This window comes from Zingiber officinale, chromosome 6A, assembly GCF_018446385.1.
Source record: "Zingiber officinale cultivar Zhangliang chromosome 6A, Zo_v1.1, whole genome shotgun sequence".
NCBI lineage: Eukaryota > Viridiplantae > Streptophyta > Magnoliopsida > Zingiberales > Zingiberaceae > Zingiber > Zingiber officinale.
The window spans coordinates 144,924,348-144,945,625 of NC_055997.1; the positions used below are offsets into that span (position 1 = coordinate 144,924,348).

The window sequence follows — 21,278 nt, forward strand, 5'->3', positions numbered from 1 at the left end:
GGTAGGCCGATCGGAGGATACTAGCACGAAGGAGCCGCCCGGCCAGACTAGCAGTCCAGTCAGTCGGACTAATCGCCTCCTTCGACTAGACTTGAAGGGGAGGCAAGTGATCCGACGATAAGAACAAGGGACCCTCGTTGTAAGGGGTCAACGCCACGTGGAAGTCAAAGAGCCGGACGGCCCATCGGAGAAGGTCGGACCAGCTAGGCCGACCGGAGAAAGGGGGCTGACCGATCGGGCGGCCGCCCGGTGCTTAGCCGATGGCACAAGGCACCCCTATGGAAGTCGAGGTTCTGGCGCTCATTGAACAAGATCGTGGGCCGAGCGGACGGCACGCTCGGCCGAAGGCATGAAACTTACTGCTAACGGTCGCCACAAAATACATTACCAAAAACTTCCCAAGTGAACCATCATATTTGGTCGGTCGGACGGAAGTCGGACGTGGGCCGGTCGGGTTCCCGGATGGAGTTCGTAGAAACAGACAAAAGACATCTTCTGACAACTGGCATGCTTCGTGATATGGTTATACTCCAAATCACGCGACAGGGGGTTCTGCTGTCCCATCGAGGACATGCTGGGACTGTAGCAGTATGGGTCAGGTAAGCTCACTGACAAGCCCTTACTGGGGTATGGGCCACGGACACGTGTACACCTCGGTGTGTGTACACTTGCTTCTCCGCTGCCCTATATAAAGGCCTCCATCCTTCACCGGAGGTACGCATTCTGATTTTTCGAGAGCCACTTGCCACTGTTTGCTTGCCTGACTTGAGCGTCGGAGGGTCGCTGCCGGGAACCCCTTCCCGGCCCGACTTCTGTGCAGGTTCGCCGGAGCTTCGTGCCACCAGTCGAAGATCCACGTCAGCAGTCGGAAAGCGCCTCGTGCCCAGCGTCAGCTGATTCAGCATTCGGACAGGATCATTAGTCATTTCACATTTTGAGGATTTTTGTATGAAAGGGGGCACTGTTCATGAAGAGAAGAAGGTCTTTTTCCGCCGCTAGGAGAGAAAGGAGCAGGCGTGTTGGTCCGCCGCCTCCGGTGGTCCAACTCCGATACCGGCTGACCATTCCAGTGTAGCCCTCGCATATACACGCCAGCGCCTCACACACAGGGACGCACGGGACAGCCGCCGCTCCTCCCCTCACTGCCGCTGACGCCATTGAGGAGGATCGCCGCCACCTCCAGTGGGTGCCGCTGTCTCTAGCGAGCGTCGCCGCCTCTGACAGGCATCGCCGCTAGCAGTCGCTGCTGCCTCCGGCAGGCGTCGCCACTAGCAGCCGCTGCAGCCTCCTCCCGCGGCCATCGCCGCCGCCCCCTCCCGGGCGAGCGCTGGCTCCAGCGGTTGTCGCTGTCTCCAGCGGACGTCGCCGCCTCTCGCGGACGCCGCCGCCTCCGGTAGGTGTCGCCGCCAGCAGCCGCTATCGCCTCCTCCCGTGGCCATCGCCACCGCTGCCGCCGCCTCTCGCAGGCATCGCCGCCTCCGGCAAGTGCTGTTGGCCGCCGCCGCCTCCTCCCGCAGCCATCGCCGCAGCCGTCCCGAGCGAGCGCCACCTCCAACGGGAAACGTTGTCTCCAGCGGGCGCCGCCGCCTCTCGCGGCCGACCGTGGGAGTCGCCATCTCCCGCGAGCGTCGCGGGCACCGCCTCCTCCAGCAGTTGCCGCCACTGTCACCCCCAACGGCCGTTGTCGCCCTCCGGGTAGTCATCGCCTGAGTGTTTAGGTTTCGTATGATTTATCAATTTCGGCCTGCGAGCCGATAGGATGTTTGGCCTGTGAGTCGATATGGTGTCCGACCTGCGAACTGATATGATTCCGGCCTTCGAGCCATTAATATGTTCTTGCTCCTTAGCTCTGTGGGATCTCCGACTTGCATCATCCCCGATTCTGCGTCGACTCCGTTCTCCATATAATTCGATCCCTCGGGCTATAGAAAATCCCGCCCCCGCGGACCAAGGTACAGGGAGGTTATCGCTCCCCTTTGTTAGGATCGACGGACGCGGCTAGAGAGGGGGGGTGTGAATAGCCGACCCCAAATTCGCGTTCTACAAATCTAGTTAGCGCAGCGGAAATACAATAATAGAAACGAGAACGAGAAGATCAAACCTTAGACGCAGCGATGTAACGAGGTTCGGAGATGAAACTCCTACTCCTCGGCGTGTCCATAAGGTGGACGAAGCCTATCAATCCGTCGGTGGATGAAACCCCGGATAACCGGCTAATATGAACTCCTTCTGGGTGGAGAAACCTCACCACAAAGTCTTTGCAACAGCAAAACAGAGGAGTACAACAATAGAGGAAACAAACAAGAACAATAGAAATTGTAAACACACTTGCTTGCCTTCTCGTCGGAGTCCGTTGATGAAGCAGCAGCTTCACGGCTCCAGCAGCTAGAAAACCAGCACGAAGCTCACGCGAAGCTTCAGCAAACCGAGAGCTCAGCAAAGCTCAAATCGCAGTAAGGAGGAAGAGCAAGAACTGTTCCTGTAGAGGCCCTCGATCTCGATATATAACCTGCGAAGAAGAAGACACATAAACTAGCCGTTGTGTCGCAACGGCTAGGGCCTGGACCGATCAGGCACACTCCTGATCGGTCCAGACCTTCTCTGATCGGTCTTGGGGACCGATCAGGCTAAGCCTGGACCGATCAAGCTATGTCCTGATCGGTCCAGGAAGACCCTGATCGGTCCTGGGGACCGATCAGAGCTTCCTCTGATCGGTCCAAGGACCGATCAGCATGCATGTCCCTTCCTTTTTCTCCCGAACTTCTTGCCTTCTGATTGTTGTTTCCTGATCGGTCTGCAGACCGATCAGATAACACTCAGTAGGCTACTGTTTGGTTACTGATCGGTCACCAGACCGATCCAGATACCCAATGTATCACTGGATCGATCCACTGATCGATCCAGAGCTTGGTTTTTGCCCAAACCAAGTCCCAAGCCTTCCAAACCAACATCCGGTCAACCTTGACATGTTGGTACATCATACTTAGCATCCGGTCACTCCCTTGACCTGCTAAGACTCCCCACCAAGTGTCCGGTCAATCCCTTTGACCCACTTGGACTTTTCTCTTTGTGCCAAGTATCCGGTCACTCTCTTGACCTTCTTGACCTTCACAACACCAGATGCCCGATCAGCCTTGATCCATCTGGATTTTTCCTTACCCGGCTTCACTTACCAGGACTTCCCAACTGCTTGGCTTCACTCACCAGGACTTTCACCAACTGCCTGGCTTCACTCACCAGGACTTTCCCACTGCCTGGCTTCACTCACCAGGACTTTCCCATTGCCTGGCTTCACTCACCAGGACTTTCACCTAGCTTCACTCACTAGGGTTTTCACAACTGCCTGGCTTCACTCACCAGGACTTTCCCACTGCTTGGCTTCACTCACCAGGACTTATTCGTCTGCCTGGCTTCACTCACCAGGACTTTCCACATCCGATCCAGAGAACGAGCTACCGAGCCCTCTCTGACCACAGTTCGGGGAACGAGCTACCGAGCCCTCTCTGACTTCCATCCGATCCAGAGAACGAGCTCCCGAGCCCTCTCTGACCACAGTCCGGAGAACGAGCTACCGAGCCCTCTCCGACTTCCCATGTGCCAAGCTTCCATACTTGGACTTCTCCGTGCCAAGTCTCCATACTTGGACTTTTCCCGTGCCAAGCTCCCTGCTTGGACTTTTCACCATGCCAAACTCTCTGCTTGGACTTTTCCCATGCCAAGCTTCCTGCTTGGACTTTTCCCGTGCCAAACTCCCTGCTTGGACTTTTCCCGTGCCAAACTCCCTGCTTGGACTTTTCCCATGTCAAGCTCCCTGCTTGGACTTTTCCCGTGCCAAGCTCCCTGCTTGGACTTTTCCCGTGCCAAGCTCCCTGCTTGGACTTTTCCGAGTCAGGTCAACTCACCTCGGGTCAACCAGGTCAACCTTGACCACGGGTTGCACCCACAATCTCCCAAGCTTGTATCCTTGTAAAACATCAAGATACAACTTTTCTGTTCACGTCAAACATTGTCAAACATGACTCGTCAAACATCAAAACACAACTCGAGTCAACTCAACTCGAGTCTGGTCAACCATGTCAACCTTGACCTAAGGTTGCACCAACAATCTTCCATCAAAATACAACTCTTCTGTTCTCGTCAAACATCAAAATACAACTCGAGTCAGGTCAACTCGAGTCGGGTCAACCAGGTCAACCTTGACCTAAGGTTGCACCAACAATCTCCCCCTTTTTGATGTTTGACAAAACTCATAATCAAGTTAGGTTAACCCGATAACCTAACTTAGGTTTTCCAATGTTCTTCCCTGAACATTCTCCTCAAACTCCAATGAGACATTCTCCCCCTTTTTGACACACATCAAAAAGAGTGAATCAAGGTCAAGAGTTTCTTTCTAATGAAGGTCCCATACCTTTCATTGAAACCCTTAATTTCTCCCTTGATACTAAGGTCAACAATTAACTTAGTGATAATCCCATATCACTCAAGTCTTTAGGAGTAAAAACTCCCCCTAAAAATCAACTCCCCCTTGACCATTGCACCAACAATGTCTTGGAGAGTTTCAAACCTTCAAAATACCAACTCCCCAGCTGAAATTTCAGACAACCAGTCGAATTTCAGCAATTTGGCACGCCCTGATCGGTCACCAGGCCGATTAGGCTCCCTCTGGATCGGTCCAGTGACCGATCCACACAGACCTGGACCGATCAGGGAACCTCCTGATCGGTCCACGACCTCTGATTTCTGATTTCTGAATTTTTCTTCTCCCGAAATTCAGAAACCTCTAGAAAATCACAGAAAATTTCAAAAATTATAAAATTTTGAGGATACATTCCTCATAACATATACTATCATGGAAAAATAGTTTTCTATGAAAATAGCTTCCATTTTTCAATCTTGATACAAAGTTCACAAGTCTTTGAAATAGCTCAAAGTTAACTCATCTTTGTATCACCTTGTTCAATGATGAATGCTATCACTAGAAAAGCTTCATCAAGGTTTTTCAAATCAATTTTAAAATGATTTTAAACCCTTTAATTTGGGACCACAATCTTAGGGCTAAATGTACATGACTTGTACACAAGCTTTCCCTATGATCCCCAATTAGAATTAGGCTCATCTAGATACAAGAACTATGCACCTTGATCCTAACTCATCATCCTAATATCTCACACACATCTAAGGTGTATCAAACACATCCAAGTTAATTTTGATGTGAGATATGGATTTAGGTTAGCTTATTCTAAGTTCTCATGCATTTTTCTAAACAACAATTTGATTTCCATATCAAATTGTGTTTCTTATCCTTAAATCAAGTTAATTGATCATTAATGCACAAGATGATGACATGGCATATAATTGTATCATAAATGGAAACATGTGCCAATGTCATGATGTCATGGCATAAAGTATGAAACTTAAATAAAGCATGACATTTAACTAACCGAAGCATTATCATGACATTTTAAATGATCATAAAATAAATATGATGTCATGACATGGCATATGGCAAACAATACATGGCAAATAATATATAAAGGTATAGAAAATACCTAATTCTAGCCTTAGTTGCCATTTTTGATAATTTTGATCATTTTGCCATAGGTTCTATATTCCTAAGTGTAATAGACCTAGCATCTTATACCAAAGATTTTTAGATCACTATGTACCAATTAGATTGACTCTAGACAACTCCTCAAATATGATTGGCACATCCTAATCACCTTAGGAATAACTTTTCATTTCATTTTCAAGGCTTGATTACACCTTGAGAATTTCTAAAGTGCCACCTTTTGCCATGATTAGGTTAACTACCTATTCAAGTAAGGTTGGCACACCCTAACCCATCTAGCGTGATGAAATCACGCTCCTAGGAATCCAAAACCTATTTGAGCTCATTGGGTTCACTAAATATTCACTAGGGATGACTTCCCTAGCAACCCTCCTAATGACCCTCCTAGGCTTTAAAGCCTTGGTCATTTGGGACTCATCAAGATCCACTCTAGGGGTGACTCCCCTTGTGACCTTGGTGATGGTCTTCCTAGCCCTAGATTTTGTTCCATAATCGAATGGAACATTATGATAAGTGGGCTTGACCACTTGGGACTTAGGTTTGTGACCCAAACCTTTCTTGTCCTTGGACATTGGTTTTTGACCCTTAAACCCTAGAGATGACTTCTCCAAGTTCTTAAGAGCCTTTTCCAAAGTATCAAGTCTTGACCTCAAGACTTGATTCTCCTTCTCTAATACCTCAATTTTTAATTTTTCATTTTTCTTTGAGGTACTCCTAGACATATGTCTAGTAGTTTTGGGATTCCTATCTAAGTTCTCCTTAACCTTAGATGAGTTAATCCTAGGGTTGACATTTCTAGAGTTGTCCTTATTCAAGCTAACATGTTTAGCACCTAAGCACATATATTGATTCCTATAATTAACATGCTTATCATTCTTGACAATAGCAATAAGGCTACTAGCATGCATCCTACTAGAATTGCAAGAATGTGCCTTAGAGATTACCTTAGGGTTTGCCCTAGCTCCCCCTATACATGTGCTCGATCTCTTGTCCTTATGAGGTTGCCTCCCCCTCGGACATTGGCTCCTATAGTGTCCCTTTCGCTTGCATTGGAAGCACACCACGTGCTCCTTGCCCTTGCATATCGGGACTCCGGCTTCCTTGACTTTTGGTGCCGGTGGAGTCTTCCTAATCCTCCTTGGACACTTACTCTTGTAATGTCCATACTCCCTACACTCAAAGCACATTATGTGTAATTTATTTGAAATTGAAATGCTTGAGTTATCTAGGGTTGAGGATGGATGAAGACTTTCTTCTTCATCCCTTCCGGAGGTAGAAGCTTCTTCCTCTTACTCCATTCTTGAAGAAGAACTCTCCTCCTCTTCTTCCTTAGATGTTGAGTAGCCCTCAACTTCTAATTCCTCTCCTCCATGATGTGAGCTACTTGGCTCACTTGACTCCTCTTCATGACTTGAAATGGAGCTTCCCTCATGGAGCTTGGCCAAGTTGTTCCACAACTCCTTGGCATTGTTGTATCCACCTATCTTACATAGAATGTCATTAGGTAATGAGAATTCAAATACTTTCATTACCTCATCGTTGATTGTGGAATGGTGGATTTGTTCCCTCATGGTTTTGCTCTTGGGCTCTACCCAAAAGGCCTCATGCCAATGAAGATATCTTTCTCTTATAAACCCATGATCTTTTCCATGTGTTTTCAATGTGGGACTATGTTTGCAACCTTGCAACCCCAACAATCCCCCCTCAAACAAAGGACCATGGGCTTCCCACGCCCGATCCTCGACCCACCAGGTCTTCCTGCCCCTCGGTCTACCTGACCTACTAGGACTTCCTTGCCTAGCCGCAACTAGGACTTCCTGCCCCTCGGTCCACCCGACCTACTAGGACTTCCTACCTGGTGTCTGGTCCTCTTGATCCGAACATAGGAGCCCCCACTTTCTTTGTTCGAGGTCAATATTGTACTCACATGGTTCAATCAGACCATAGCTCTTGTGCACAGTCGGTGGTTAAACCTTCTGGCAGTTCAGGCTCTGATATCAATTGTTAGGATCGAAAAGAATTTAAATATCTCCACAATGACATGATATTGTCCACTTTGGGCCTAAGCCCTCATGGTTTTGCTCTTGGGCTCTACCCAAAAGGTCTCATGCCAATGAAGATATCTTTCTCTTATAAACCCATGATCTTTTCCATGTGTTTTCAATGTGGGACTATGTTTACAACCTTGCAACCCCAACACCCTTTTTATATATGATATTCCTATTCATCATTATATTTCATATTAAAGGAAGCTAACTTTGGACAGCTTATCATCTCTGCCCATTGCGACGGGCCAAACATTACAACCAATTCATCAGTCCACCAAAGGGCGACCCCCTCCTGCGGGACCAAGGTACGTCATGGTACTCATTCTTTTATTCATTTCATTGTTCTACTATTATTTTATTGCTTATATATATTCATGAGATCCATCTCGAATATCGAGGTACCAGGAACCGAAGCAACTCGGTCGCTGACCGCAGGTACTGTTGACTAGAAGATTTTTGATGACTTGGTCAACACAGAAGACAGCTCACCATCCGAATCATAGAGATGCGGTCAACATTCCAAACACGTCACGTTGATAGTTCCGTCTTCTCATATTCTCGACATGATCATATCTTTTAGAATAATTTTCTTTTTCTATTTATATATTTATGATTTAGGATTTCTGAGTTTAGTTATATAAGATTTTATATTCTGTATTTCTACAATTTCTTGTTTTTTTTTTATCGAATAAGATGGTTAATTTTGTCTTATTCTTAATTTGTACACCCTGATTTCACAATTCATCTATCCATCTTAGTCTGTTTGTCTTAGTACGAAATCCCAATTTCCATTTTTATAAGAGCATTTTAGCTAGTTCTTTATTTTTCACCTCAACTCCACGACAGTTACTTATATACATAAATTTCAAACTGGTTTGACTTTGTTAACTCTTGTGCCTTATCTACTATAATCAGATCATCTATCTTGATTTGCTCTAAAGGCTGATTAACAAGAGGCGCCAAGTTCCATATTTGCAGTTAAAGCAACTATTCTCTTGTGCCTTAACCCTAAATTCCCATTTATAGGAATAAAATAGCCTTAATTTACCTAATACAACTGAGAAACGAAAAATCGATTTGTTTTTTCTTTCCTTTAAGATAACTCTGTGTACTAAGATAACTCTGACTGAGTACACATGAATTCTAGCACAAAGGCAGGGAATTGATGAACAGTGACAGCCTCGCGATTCAATGAGAGGCAGAAAATTGACCAAGAAACTAACATGTAAACAGACTAGGAAGGAGCTGAGGGGTCATGCAGTGCTGAGGCACCTGTTGGAAACCTTCCCCTCCCTCACTGTATCCAGTTGCTTGCCTCGTATCCTCGACTTGCATGGACGTGACTTCGGCGTCTTCAGCCTCCATCGGCTCATGTGCGAACTCACTGAAAGCCATGGCAGCTTGGGATGGCGCCCATGGAACAATAGCTAAAGAGCTGGAGTCAGCTTCTGTCTCCTCTTCCTCCGCATGAAGCCTCTGGTTCCCCGTATTCAATACATGATCTGCGAAAATGCATCTGTTAGAGGAGACTTTTTCTGAAAGAAAGAAAACTCGATTCTTTCCTGGTGAAAGAGCGGATGTAAAAAAGGAATGGATGATTCTGAGCGATTACTTTTGAGACAGGGAATGAAGTGCGAGGCGACACGAAGAGAAAGATCTGTTGAACCAGGGGACATGAATAGTGGTGATTCCACAGGCTTGTAAAGAACGATAGCTCTCTCCTCGTTGTAGGAAGGATATGGAGGTGAGTTGTCCTCGTGAACAGATTCCCAACTCGGCATGACAATATCGCTAACACAAGAAACAGGGTCATCGAACGTCATGGCGGATGCTGTCTCAACCAATCCCATGGTCGGTGGCAACTCACTGGCATCCTGCGGAAAAGTATAGGGGAAAGATTGAGAACTTGAAAAAAAAAATTGATAAGAAGAACTTAAGATGCACATCTACGTTTTAGACAATTTGAAATCCAGTATTTATCTCAGTGTCGATCAAACGTCAGAGAAATCGAGAAATTTCTCCCTGCATTTTTTACTTCTTGTTAAGCAAGAGTTGAGATTCTTACGACGGATTTATACTCTAAACACTAAACAGTCATTCTTTCGAGAAAGGGCGACATTGGGAAGCACCGAATTGGAAGACAGGGACTGCAACGCGCAAAAGCTCTTCAAAATCCGCATCAAAATGTCACAAATTCGAGGTCAATCGCCACTAAGAAACAAGCGTCGACAAAGAAGGGGGAAACCATAAATCAGAATTCAGGGAGAGCAGCTTCCTCACCAATCTTCGTATCTTCCTCGCCGGTGACGAAAGCGAGAAATCCATAAACTCGTCGCACCCCTCCTCCAACTCCTTGCGCTTCATCTTGCCGCACCGGCGCTCCTCCTCGCTTCCGATCTCCGTCGAAATCCTAATCTTCCGGAGCCGAAGCCAACCCAATCAAACTCCCCAAAAAAACGCTCACTCTCTCGCCGCTTCAACGCAGGGCCAGTGACACGGAGGCTTCCCCCGCCATAAATGGAATATAAGAGCGATGGGCGGATCGGTGGTGGGCCCTTCGAATGATCTCCGGAAAGCTCCAGAACTCCGTAGAGGATTCGGTTTGTTGAAATGGGCCTGGGCTTCAGCAAATCGTTATGGATTAAATAATTTAAATACAACATAAATCGATTCAGATTCGTACCTGATTGCGGTTGGTTGGTCTCGCGGAAGTCCCCAAATCGCGGCTTCTTATCAATCCAAAACCCTAGCGTCCCAAGGTGCGTCATTTCGTCTCCCGATCCCCCCTAGATTCCTCTCGATCTCTAGGCCTCGATCTTGATTTCGCTGTGTGTCGTTGGCAGGTGGACGACGATGGATAACTTGGATGCGGAGATCGCTAAGGCTCAAGAGGAACGACGGAAGATGGAAGATGTCGCCATGCTCACCTCCGTCACCTTCGACGCCGACCTTTATGGTGCGGGTCCTGACCGTTTCGAGGGCTACGAGCGCTCTATCGCTGTTAACGACGATGAGGAGGAGCAGGACGGTGACAGCCGCGAGCTAGCCCGTCGGATGGCCTCTTACACCGGCCCTAAGTCTCTTAAGGAGATCCCCAGGGCAGGGGCAGATGGCGACGAGGATTCTGGATTTAAGAAGCCCCAGAGGATCATCGACCGGGAGGATGACTACCGGCGCCGGAGACTTCAGAGGATCATTTCGCCTGATAGGAACGATCCGTTTGCTTCTGGGGAAGCTACGCCGGACCCTGCGGTTAGGACATATGCTGACGTGATGAGGGAACAGGCCTTGCAGCGTCAGAAGGAGGATATTTTGAAGGAGATAGCTAAGAAGAAGGAGGAGGAGAAGAGCAAGGCTGCTGCTGAGCCAGCCCCTGCAGCGCAAAAGAGGAGGAACAGGTGGGACCAGTCGCAGGAGCCTGATGACGGCCCGGTTAAGAAGGCAAAGCCCAGCTCGGTGTCTTCGGATTGGGATGCTCCCGATTCCACCCCTGGGATCGGGCGGTGGGATGCAACACCGACACCAGGGAGGGTTGCAGATGCGACACCCTCCGTCTCTCGCAGAAACAGATGGGATGAAACTCCTACACCCGGGAGACTTGCTGACGCTGATGCAACTCCTACCGCAGGTGGTGTCACCCCTGGTGCTACGCCAGCTGGTATGACATGGGATGCTACCCCCAAGCTTTCTGGGCTTGCAACACCAACGCCTAAGCGCCAAAGATCAAGATGGGATGAGACTCCTGCTACGATGGGCAGTGCCACACCATTACCGGGCGCTGCGACTCCTGCTGCTGCTTTCACCCCTGGTGTTACTCCTGTTGGCGGTGTTGATCTTGCGACTCCGACTCCTGGTGCAATAAACCTTCGAGGTGCCATGACTCCGGAACAGTTTAATCTGTTGCGGTGGGAAAGGGACATTGAAGAGAGAAATAGACCGTTGACAGATGAGGAGCTGGATGCTATGTTCCCACAGGAAGGGTACAAGATATTGAATCCGCCTGCATCCTATGTTCCCATCAGGACTCCCGCAAGGAAGCTCTTAGCTACTCCTACTCCAATGGGTACGCCACTTTATTCAATACCAGAAGAGAACCGTGGGCAACAGTTTGATGTCCCAAAGGAGGCACCTGGGGGTTTGCCGTTCATGAAACAAGAGGATTACCAATACTTTGGGGCTCTACTGAATGAAGAAGAGGAGGAACAGCTTTCTCCTGAAGAGCAGAAGGAAAGAAAGATCATGAAGCTATTGCTGAAGGTGAAGAATGGTACTCCACCACAGAGGAAAACAGCCTTGCGACAACTTACGGATAAGGCCAGAGAGTTTGGAGCTGGTCCACTGTTCAACAAGATCCTGCCTTTGCTCATGCAGCCAACTCTTGAAGATCAAGAGCGCCATCTTTTGGTAAAAGTTATTGACAGGGTTCTATATAAGTTGGATGAGCTGGTCAGGCCCTTTGTTCATAAGATTCTTGTGGTTATAGAGCCTCTTCTAATTGATGAGGATTATTATGCCCGTGCTGAAGGAAGAGAGATAATCTCCAACCTCAGTAAAGCAGCTGGTCTTGCAACTATGATTGCTGCCATGAGGCCTGATATTGATAACATTGATGAGTATGTGAGGAATACAACAGCACGAGCTTTCAGTGTGGTGGCGTCTGCTTTGGGAATTCCTGCTTTGTTACCATTTCTGAAGGCTGTTTGTCAGAGTAAGAAATCTTGGCAAGCACGGCACACTGGGATTAAGATTGTCCAGCAGATTGCTATTCTCATGGGATGTGCTGTGTTGCCACATCTTAGGTCTCTAGTGGAAATTATAGAGCATGGTCTTAGTGATGAGAACCAAAAAGTGAGAACCATTACTGCCTTGTCGCTAGCAGCACTTGCAGAAGCATCTGCTCCATATGGTATTGAAAGCTTTGATTCAGTGTTGAAACCTTTATGGAAGGGTATCAGATCTCATCGTGGAAAGGTTCTTGCTGCCTTCCTGAAGGCAATTGGTTTTATTATCCCTCTGATGGATGCTGTTTATGCAAGTTACTATACTAAAGAAGTCATGATTATCCTTATCCGTGAGTTCCAATCACCTGATGAAGAAATGAAGAAGATTGTGCTAAAAGTTGTCAAGCAGTGTGTCAGTACAGAAGGGGTAGAGGCTGACTATATCCGCAATGATATTCTTCCTGAGTTTTTCAGGAATTTCTGGGTTAGGAGGATGGCACTTGACCGCAGGAACTACAAGCAGCTTGTGGAGACAACTGTAGAAATTGCAAATAAGGTTGGTGTGGCAGATATTGTAGGAAGGATAGTGGAGGATCTCAAAGATGAGAGTGAACCTTATAGGCGCATGGTGATGGAGACAATTGAAAAGGTGGTGGCTAACCTAGGAGCATCAGATATTGATGCTAGATTAGAAGAACTTCTTATAGATGGGATCTTGTATGCCTTCCAGGAGCAGACGAGTGATGATGCAAATGTTATGCTTAATGGATTTGGTGCAGTGGTTAATGCTTTAGGCCAGAAGGTCAAGCCTTATCTTCCCCAGATTTGTGGTACCATCAAGTGGCGTTTGAACAACAAGAGTGCCAAAGTTAGGCAGCAAGCTGCAGACCTGATATCACGGATTGCCATTATCATGAAGCAGTGCAAGGAAGAGCAACTGATGGGTCATCTGGGTGTTGTCCTGTATGAGTATCTGGGAGAAGAATACCCTGAAGTCTTAGGTTCCATCCTGGGAGCACTTAAAGCTATAGTCAATGTCATTGGTATGACTAAGATGACACCACCTATTAAGGATCTACTTCCTCGTCTGACACCAATCTTGAAGAACAGACATGAGAAGGTGCAGGAGAATTGCATTGACCTTGTTGGCAGAATTGCAGATCGAGGAGCAGAATTTGTGCCAGCTAGGGAGTGGATGAGGATTTGTTTTGAGCTTCTTGAGATGTTGAAGGCTCACAAGAAGGGGATCAGAAGAGCTACTGTTAACACTTTTGGTTATATTGCCAAGGCTATTGGGCCACAAGATGTTCTTGCAACACTTTTGAACAATTTGAAAGTGCAAGAGCGTCAAAATCGTGTATGCACTACCGTGGCTATTGCGATAGTTGCTGAAACATGCTCTCCTTTTACTGTTCTGCCAGCTCTTATGAATGAGTACCGTGTTCCTGAGTTGAATGTACAGAATGGTGTTCTTAAATCTCTCTCATTCCTCTTTGAGTACATAGGTGAGATGGGTAAAGACTATATATATGCTGTTACACCACTGTTGGAGGATGCTTTGATGGACAGGGATCTGGTTCATCGTCAGACTGCTGCATCTGCTGTTAAGCACATGGCTTTGGGAGTTGCTGGTTTGGGTTGTGAGGATGCACTTGTTCATTTGCTTAATTATGTCTGGCCCAACATTTTTGAGACTTCTCCTCATGTTATTAATGCTGTAATGGAAGCTGTTGAAGGGATGAGAGTTGCACTTGGTGCAGCTGTTATTCTGAATTATTGCCTTCAGGGCTTATTTCACCCTGCAAGGAAAGTTAGGGAGGTCTACTGGAAAATCTACAATTCACTTTACATTGGATCCCAAGATGCTTTAGTAGCTGCTTATCCCACACTAGAAGATGACGGAAATAATTTGTATAGCCGACCCGAACTTGCAATGTTTGTCTGAATGATATCTACATCCGTGTGCCTATGGTCTGCTGCTGCTGATTTGTGATCATGTAGGTTTGTAACTTGTTTCTCATTTGGTCCTTTCTAATAATTATATTTCTGAATTATAAATTCTACAATTATGTTTCTCATGTTGCTGCATCATTTGAAGGTAATGCTAGAAAGTAACTTCTTTTTTTGTTATTGCTTCATTTTCCAATTAAAAACATGCTTTATGTACAGACTGGCATACTAGCTTACAACATAATTTCTAGTTTTGATGTCTCTTTATAACTAGGTGCTTTGGGGTGTTCCTATTTGGCAAATTATTTGTTCTTGTCAACCAAGGATAGATTTATTTTTATTTTTATTTTTATTTTTATTTTCTTCCTTAGCCACCTGATCGTGGTCTTTGTTGATGTCATTCATTGATTGTGGTGTATAGATGGATATTTTCTTAAGAAGTTTATGCTTTATAATCATTGGACATAAATTTATGAGGTTTTTGAATAATTTTTGTTTTGTTCTATGCTACTGTCCTTTAACACCAGTTAACATTTTACCAAGATCTGTGTTTTATACTGTTTGTATATTATTGAAAAATGGATTAATTGAGGATCATATCATGGCTGCCCATAGCAGTATTGATATTGAACATTCCAATGTCATATCATGGATGTCCATATCAGTGTTGATATTGAACCTTCCAATATCTGTTTTTTTGGATCAGTAGGATTGGAGGGGACTGAAATTCAAAACAAGTTTATTTAATGAATGGGAACGAAAAGGAATTTGAAAAATCTCTAAGAATGATGGAACTTTGTATTATATTATCAGATTATTAACTATGCATGACACAATATATTTATGATCTCTCTCATATGTCAGTATGATCTAATGTTTTTAATTAATGTTATTATCATGTCTAATATTTTAATGTTATGCTATATTTCTAATATTGATAGTTATTGATATCATGTCTAATAATTTTTAATGGTATTGTCGTTTTCTTTATTTTTTTTATTTTATAATCTAGGTGTTTGGGCTCCTCCCAATTAATCTGGAGCTAGACGGTCACTTATCAAGTAAATCGGGAGCATTGTTTATGCACATTAAGGTTGATCTTCAGAATATTCATCTCTATTGAGATTCGAATCCTAATCCTTTTATTTGTTCATCTAAGTGCTTGTCATTGTTGGGTCTTCTTTCTGTGCTAAGGGGTTAATAGCATTGTTTTCATCTGAGTATTGTCCTTTTTTTATTGTTTTCTTGCATAGTGTATTTGAGATTATACTAACCTCCTAATTTTCACCTTTGTAGGACGCTAAACTGCCTTCAAGAGCTTGTGACTGGAGGAAAGAACTCATGACTAACGAGTACATTTTAGTCATACTATTTCGACTTTTTGACGCACCAGTAATATTGCTATGATGTGTATTTTTGTCATTTTTCAAGAGAGTAAACTTGTACGTGAAAGAAGATTTCCAGACCAAACTTTGCTTATCAGCTATTGCCTGTTTGAAGTAAATTCTATATTATTATTACAGTAAACATGTAGTTTCGATTACCTGAATTTGTTTTGTATGGATCTTAGTGAAATTTCGCTAGCTTCATCTGTACTGATTACTTTCACCAGCAAGATAAGCTTTGCGATTAACATCTTTAATTATATGTTTAGCTTGTCGTAAAAGCATGAAAACCGACAGGCTAAACTTTTTATCTTCAAAACTTTGAAGAGTGTAGCTTGTATATTAAAAGTTCTTTCTCCCGTGTACCCTACAAATAAAGCAAATCAAATGAAGGTTACAACAGCGTGCAAACATATATATCAAAACATTTGAACTAGATTTGAGCTGCCAATCAACCACTTAGAATAGCATGTGGTACCTACAATCTCTTAAACTTGGTAAGCAAGTACAGAGGAATGAGCATCTCATACAATATCGACAATTGAGAGAGATGCTACTTCAGTAGTAGACATCGTCTACCTGTACATAGTAAAGGTCAGGTAGCGATAGTTCATACTCTCAACAGAGATCCAGAGAAGAAAAGAAAATCTAAGTGTTCATCAGTCAACATGGAAAGAGGAGTGGAGAAACATCTCTGCATAATTTATTGTCTGAAAGAACAAGCTTGCTCATCTTTTCTTCGCACCATAACAGCTGCTCCTTGCTGAGATGCACCATCCTGAGAACCCTTGATATGACTTTGATGTCTATTAGCGCGAATAGCAACTCCACTTGTTCCTTGCTCGAGGGCCAAGCTTTCTTCTTCCATGCTCCCTTCCTTTTAAACAGCTCCTTTACTTTCATCTCCTTCTGCATTGACAGGAGTCGTTTACCAAATTACTGTATGCAGCTCAATCGAGAAGGATACATGAGATTAGATGGATGTTTGGAGATCCCAGCTTCTTAATCTACCATAACTAAATATGGTGGCATACAAATACAAAAATATGCCAAAAAGCCAAAAGAGAGTTTTAGTTTGCGAAGAATGGCATACATGTAACTTGAGAATTAAAATAAACCATGGTGACATAGCATATAGCATATGCTATCACACATGCAAATTGTAGATGTGGAAGGCAATTCATGTTCTACGACTTGATTTGTTGGGGAAAAAACTCTACTAATATACTTGGAGCTGGCAAACTCAGAATGCATCATGGAGAGCCTCTACTTGATCAGCAACTGAGACGAATGGAAGCATTAGAGGTAGATAGGCATGCTAAAATGCTTTTTTATGAATTAGTAGTACAGAGGCTAAAAAGAAAACATGATCGCTGACATTTTGCACTTGAAAAGTTCAATAGTTCAGGGTTTTTTTCGCTAAAGAATCTTCCTCATCTGGCATACCTTTTCAAGTGAGGCTCGAACTTGTTGAAGGGAGCCTCGAGGGCTATGAGCCCAAAAGAAACTACTAGTTTTTTTCTTGTCTATATTCAGGAAGTGGAGGAATGTTAAGATTGAATCCCCAATTATCTTAATGAGTTCGGTAGCCAGAACTGGCTCATCCAAATAATCATCCACATTTTCTTTCTTTTCCAAACCTGGAAAAAAAAGAAAAAACCAGTAAATAGAAAAGCTTACAGTTTGATTTGCGATTTCAGGTGATGTTCTTTATATTATGAAAACACAATAAATAGCAAAAGCCCCCTATTATACAACTTTGACACTAAACTACTCAAGTCGAGGATAATTTTATGAAGTTTGCTAGCTGATACTCATCCAGCTAAGTGAATCAGAGAAATATGGATGCAACTTAACAAAATAGAAGGGCAAATGTAAATAAATCTGATGTCGTAATAAAACAGTGGAATGAAAATAAATCTTCTGACGAGCTACATTGCCTGACTGAACTAACCATGGTAAGTCATGCATATAGTATTTGTCACTGAACTAGCAAAGCAGATCACATAAGTGATGACTTTAATAGAAAAAGGCATAAAATACTTTGATCATCAGTTATGTGTTACCTAGGAAATTTGGGACTTGAAGAAACTTAGATTGCAGACTCCGAGAGTTGGCATAAATATCCACCCTGGATCCTTGGTCGAAAGGCTCATTCTCAACAAATCTCTGCAATAATACCTGGAACTGCTGAAATGCTTGTGCTGCATAGCCATAGGAGCCAAAATGCTCAGACTGCATCAATATCCTCTGGTTGAGTTGCAAGTACTGACAATGAAGTGCTTCCCAACTTAAAGAGACTTGAGCAACATAGGCAGCTTCTAAATTTTGGCACGGATCGTCTTGATCCAGTTGCTGCAGGTACTCACATTCCTTTCTATGTTCATCTTGCCTCTTTAAGGAGATGTTGCGGAGGCCCAAAGCTATTTCCTTTGACGTAGGTCTTCGAGACTGGTTTGGCATGCCCAAAGATTCTGAAACAACATGTATTTATAGACATAGTTCAATGTAAATGTAGAGAAATTCACAACAGCATCGAAGTGTCATCATAATATGTGATTGTATATCGATGGAAACCAATAACAGCTACTTAAAGATTTATCAAATCAAATTTAACTACAAAATTTGATATCTACAAAAAACGTAAACTGAGTTTAAGGTTCAAAGTTTTATTAAGTTCCACATTGAATATTCATGGTGAATATGGTCTGTTGGAACAAGTGAATGAGCTCAATTATATGATCAACCAATCGGATAGAAGTAGATCTTGCAAAATAACATTAAAATTTAGTCTAGAGAGTGTAAGAATCCAGAGTCAATTCAGCATTAGCTAATGCCATACCAGCTTCTTTGAGATGTTCGGTGATGCATTTGTCGAAGAACAGCATCCTTTGAGTGTACTCATCGTGCATTTTATCAAACCCATAGTTTGGATAAGCATCACCCATGTCCGACTCCCTCCACCCACTCGAGCTACTCTCCTCCTCTTCTTCCTCTTCCTCCGGGCACTCTTCTTCCGGTATAAGAACCAAGAAGCTGTTCTTCCTCAGCTGCTCCAGCCGCCGCTTCACCTCATTCGTGATGAAATCATCGTCGTCCTCACCCTCGTCCCCGTCCCAAGCAGGACCAGCGGCAGAGGTAAGCTTCGGCATTGCGTCCAACGTCTCTTCTTTTGACTCCGACGACCGATCACACTCGTGATCCGGATCTTCTCTCCCCGTGAGCTTACCAAAGCGAGGAATGGAAAATCTTCTCGCTTTAAGGAATTCCATTGAATCCCCCTCAAGAAGACGGAAGATCGTCAAAAGAAAATAGCTTCCGAAACTACAACCCAACAAGATCCCTTCTTTTCTCCCGGAAAACACTAAAAAAACTTCTAAAGAGAATATTCAAAAAAAAAAAAAACAGACAGCGACAGCAGCAAGATGAGGCGGTGGTCGCCAGCGACAGCAGGATCGGCGGCGAGATCGCAGAGGTTGAGATTGACGAGTGCTACGAAGTCTAGATCCACGGCATTTGAGGAGGAGGAGGAGGCAGCGATGGAATGGCGAGCCGCTCCGGCACGCGGAGGTGAGGAGAGAGGACCAATAACCGTACGCTTTGGATACACCGCCGATTAAAGGAGCGGAGGGGTTTTATTTTCTTTTTCTATATTTTTTTATTTAGGAATAAAGCCGACGAGCGCGGATTTCGAAAGCGAGGAAGAACCAAACGGAATGGTCTTTAATGGCTTCTCTCAGTCAACGCTATTTTTAAAATTTTAAACTAATTTTTAAAATATCTATTTAATAATAATAATAATAATCATGGTCACAGGGAAATCTTTCAAACATCTCTTCCCAATTCATCCTACATTCTAAATCTTTATCATCTGAGAGAGCAAAATCCTTGCCCACCAGTTTCATCTCATCTTTGTCTGATTGCTCGAATCATGTTCTTCAATTCCAAATTTGTTGATGATGCCAGTGGAGTTCATACTCCCTGAGAAGAAAGAACAGGGGAAGGAAGAGGAGATGAGACGATAAGTTGCTGGCACAGGATGATGGTGTGTTCTCGTCAGGTTCTTCAGCTTCATCACCGCCGCCAGCTCCTTTTCCTCCCTGATAGTAATTGTGCGAGCTCCTCAATCTGCACAGTAGATTCATTTTAGTTCAGAATTAACGTTGCTAGAAATTGAACTGAAGGGAGAGAAGTGAGCGACCTGTTGAGGTCCGGGCAGAAGATGATGGTGTAGTCGTAAGCCTTGCAGGTGGAGGTGCTTGTGCCGTCGTCAAACGCGTAGCTATAGGCCCTCGGGCATGCGGCTTTGAAGATGCTCGAGTAGGGCGAGGGTTTGCAGGTGTTGGCATTGGCGAACTCGCCGCGGCAGCAGTACTCGTCCAGCCCGAATGCCTCGCATGCGCTCTTGCACGCCACCACTCCGCCGCCGCCGCCTCCGTCCACTTGAAGCTCCTTTGGACACCCTGAAAGCCAATTCCAAAGGAGGGGGACGGATTTTGTTGATGTTTGGTTCGGGTGGATTTAGCGAATCGAGTTGGAATGTTCTTGTTACCGGCGTTGAGATCGGCCAGGCATCCCGTGGCGTTGCATGCCCCATGCAGCACCCTCGGCGCGGCCACGACGGGCAAATTGTACCCGTCGACGAGGCTCACGTCGTAGAAGTCGTCGTCGTCGAGCCCGTTGCCGAGCGTGATCTCGAACAACGTCACCGGCGGCACGGGCCCGGCACCGCGGCACTCCATCTGGCCGCCGCAGTCCCCGGTCAGGCACGTGCCGTTTCCGGTGTCGTCGAACTGGCACCCCGTCCTCGCCCATATCCGCCCCGACCACCCCGGCCCCGCGCGTATCCGCGCAGTCTGCCCCGAGTCGAGCCGGAACCCGGTCGTCGGGAGTTCCGGCGTGCCGGCGCCGGCCAATGTCCCCGGCCAGATCGTGTGAGGACAGTTGTTGAGGACGGTGAAGCTACAGGCGCTCGATGAGAGCCGGAAGAGGAGAGTTAGCACAGGCATTACGGCGAGCACCTTGCAGGCGGCTGATGATTCCATGGGTGAAAGAAAGGGGGCGGCATTGGGATGGGATGGAACAAGTTTTAAATGCTGGGAACTGCAAATCGGAGAGAGGAGGATGGGAAGAACAGAGCAAGGCTTTTTGAGATTGCTTTGGGCGATCCTTTGGCACATGAGAGGAGGAGAAAGTTTAGCATTTTGCCCGATCTGGGTGCCCTTGATTGGAAGCAATACCTTGGGTGTGCTTAGAAGAATTTGATCCTTCCATCGATGGATAATCTGCTATTAGATGCATCAGCTACTAGTTTGTTTTTCTTTTACCATTGTTTAAGACGACTTGAGGAGCACGCCAACACCCTTTAGTCTACGATTTGGAGGCAAAGCACCAAGGTTACGTTTGGTTAGGTGTAATTTACTACGTTTGGTAATGTAATGTATGTAATCTTTGATTACAAAGGTGATTACATTCTTTTGTTTGGTGTCCATTATTTTTTATAAGGAATGTAATTCATATTATTATAAAATGACAAAAATATCCTGTGACATTTATCGGCGGTCGTCACACCTCTGCCAGAGTTTGCGGTAGCCATCGGCAACCA

General features: G+C 45.1%; 4 protein-coding genes across 9 annotated transcripts; 1 reads left to right on the plus strand and 3 right to left on the minus strand.

The window, feature by feature from the left end:
- Positions 1-8,680: 8,680 nt before the first annotated feature.
- On the minus strand, positions 8,681-10,119 carry LOC121998490. Its single transcript, XM_042553434.1, has 3 exons — positions 9,898-10,119; positions 9,230-9,491; positions 8,681-9,119 (listed from the first exon to the last, which is right to left on the minus strand). The coding sequence occupies exons 1-3, from the start codon at positions 9,979-9,981 to the stop codon at positions 8,836-8,838; spliced, it is 630 nt and encodes a 209-aa protein (XP_042409368.1). The 5' UTR covers positions 9,982-10,119; the 3' UTR covers positions 8,681-8,835.
- A 121-nt stretch (positions 10,120-10,240) lies between these two features.
- Positions 10,241-15,831, plus strand: LOC121998489 (splicing factor 3B subunit 1-like). Of its 4 annotated transcripts, none has more exons than XM_042553431.1 (4): positions 10,241-10,376; positions 10,461-14,339; positions 15,301-15,381; positions 15,585-15,831. In XM_042553431.1, exon 2 carries the CDS (start codon positions 10,471-10,473, stop codon positions 14,281-14,283), a length of 3,813 nt encoding a protein of 1,270 aa, XP_042409365.1. In that variant the 5' UTR covers positions 10,241-10,376; positions 10,461-10,470; the 3' UTR covers positions 14,284-14,339; positions 15,301-15,381; positions 15,585-15,831. The 4 variants fall into 4 exon arrangements, with proteins under 4 accessions (XP_042409365.1, XP_042409364.1, XP_042409367.1 ...); XM_042553430.1 differs by having other exon boundaries at positions 10,461-14,335; XM_042553433.1 differs by lacking the exon at positions 15,301-15,381.
- A 259-nt stretch (positions 15,832-16,090) lies between these two features.
- Positions 16,091-19,289, minus strand: LOC121998491. 3 transcript variants are annotated; one of them, XR_006116526.1, is made up of 5 exons: positions 18,516-19,289; positions 17,740-18,147; positions 17,120-17,313; positions 16,767-16,954; positions 16,091-16,582 (listed from the first exon to the last, which is right to left on the minus strand). XR_006116526.1 is itself a non-coding variant. In XM_042553435.1 (4 exons), the coding sequence occupies exons 1-4, from the start codon at positions 18,943-18,945 to the stop codon at positions 16,337-16,339; spliced, it is 1,278 nt and encodes a 425-aa protein (XP_042409369.1). In that variant the 5' UTR covers positions 18,946-19,289; the 3' UTR covers positions 16,091-16,336. The 3 variants fall into 3 exon arrangements, 2 of the variants coding, with proteins under 2 accessions (XP_042409369.1, XP_042409370.1); XM_042553435.1 differs by lacking the exon at positions 16,767-16,954; XM_042553436.1 differs by having other exon boundaries at positions 16,091-16,954.
- Positions 19,290-19,439: 150 nt separating this feature from the next.
- LOC121994538 (pathogenesis-related thaumatin-like protein 3.5) lies at positions 19,440-20,962 on the minus strand. The gene is made up of 3 exons (XM_042548536.1): positions 20,226-20,962; positions 19,875-20,136; positions 19,440-19,801 (listed from the first exon to the last, which is right to left on the minus strand). The coding sequence occupies exons 1-3, from the start codon at positions 20,851-20,853 to the stop codon at positions 19,612-19,614; spliced, it is 1,080 nt and encodes a 359-aa protein (XP_042404470.1). The 5' UTR covers positions 20,854-20,962; the 3' UTR covers positions 19,440-19,611.
- Between the last annotated feature and the right edge of the window lie 316 nt (positions 20,963-21,278).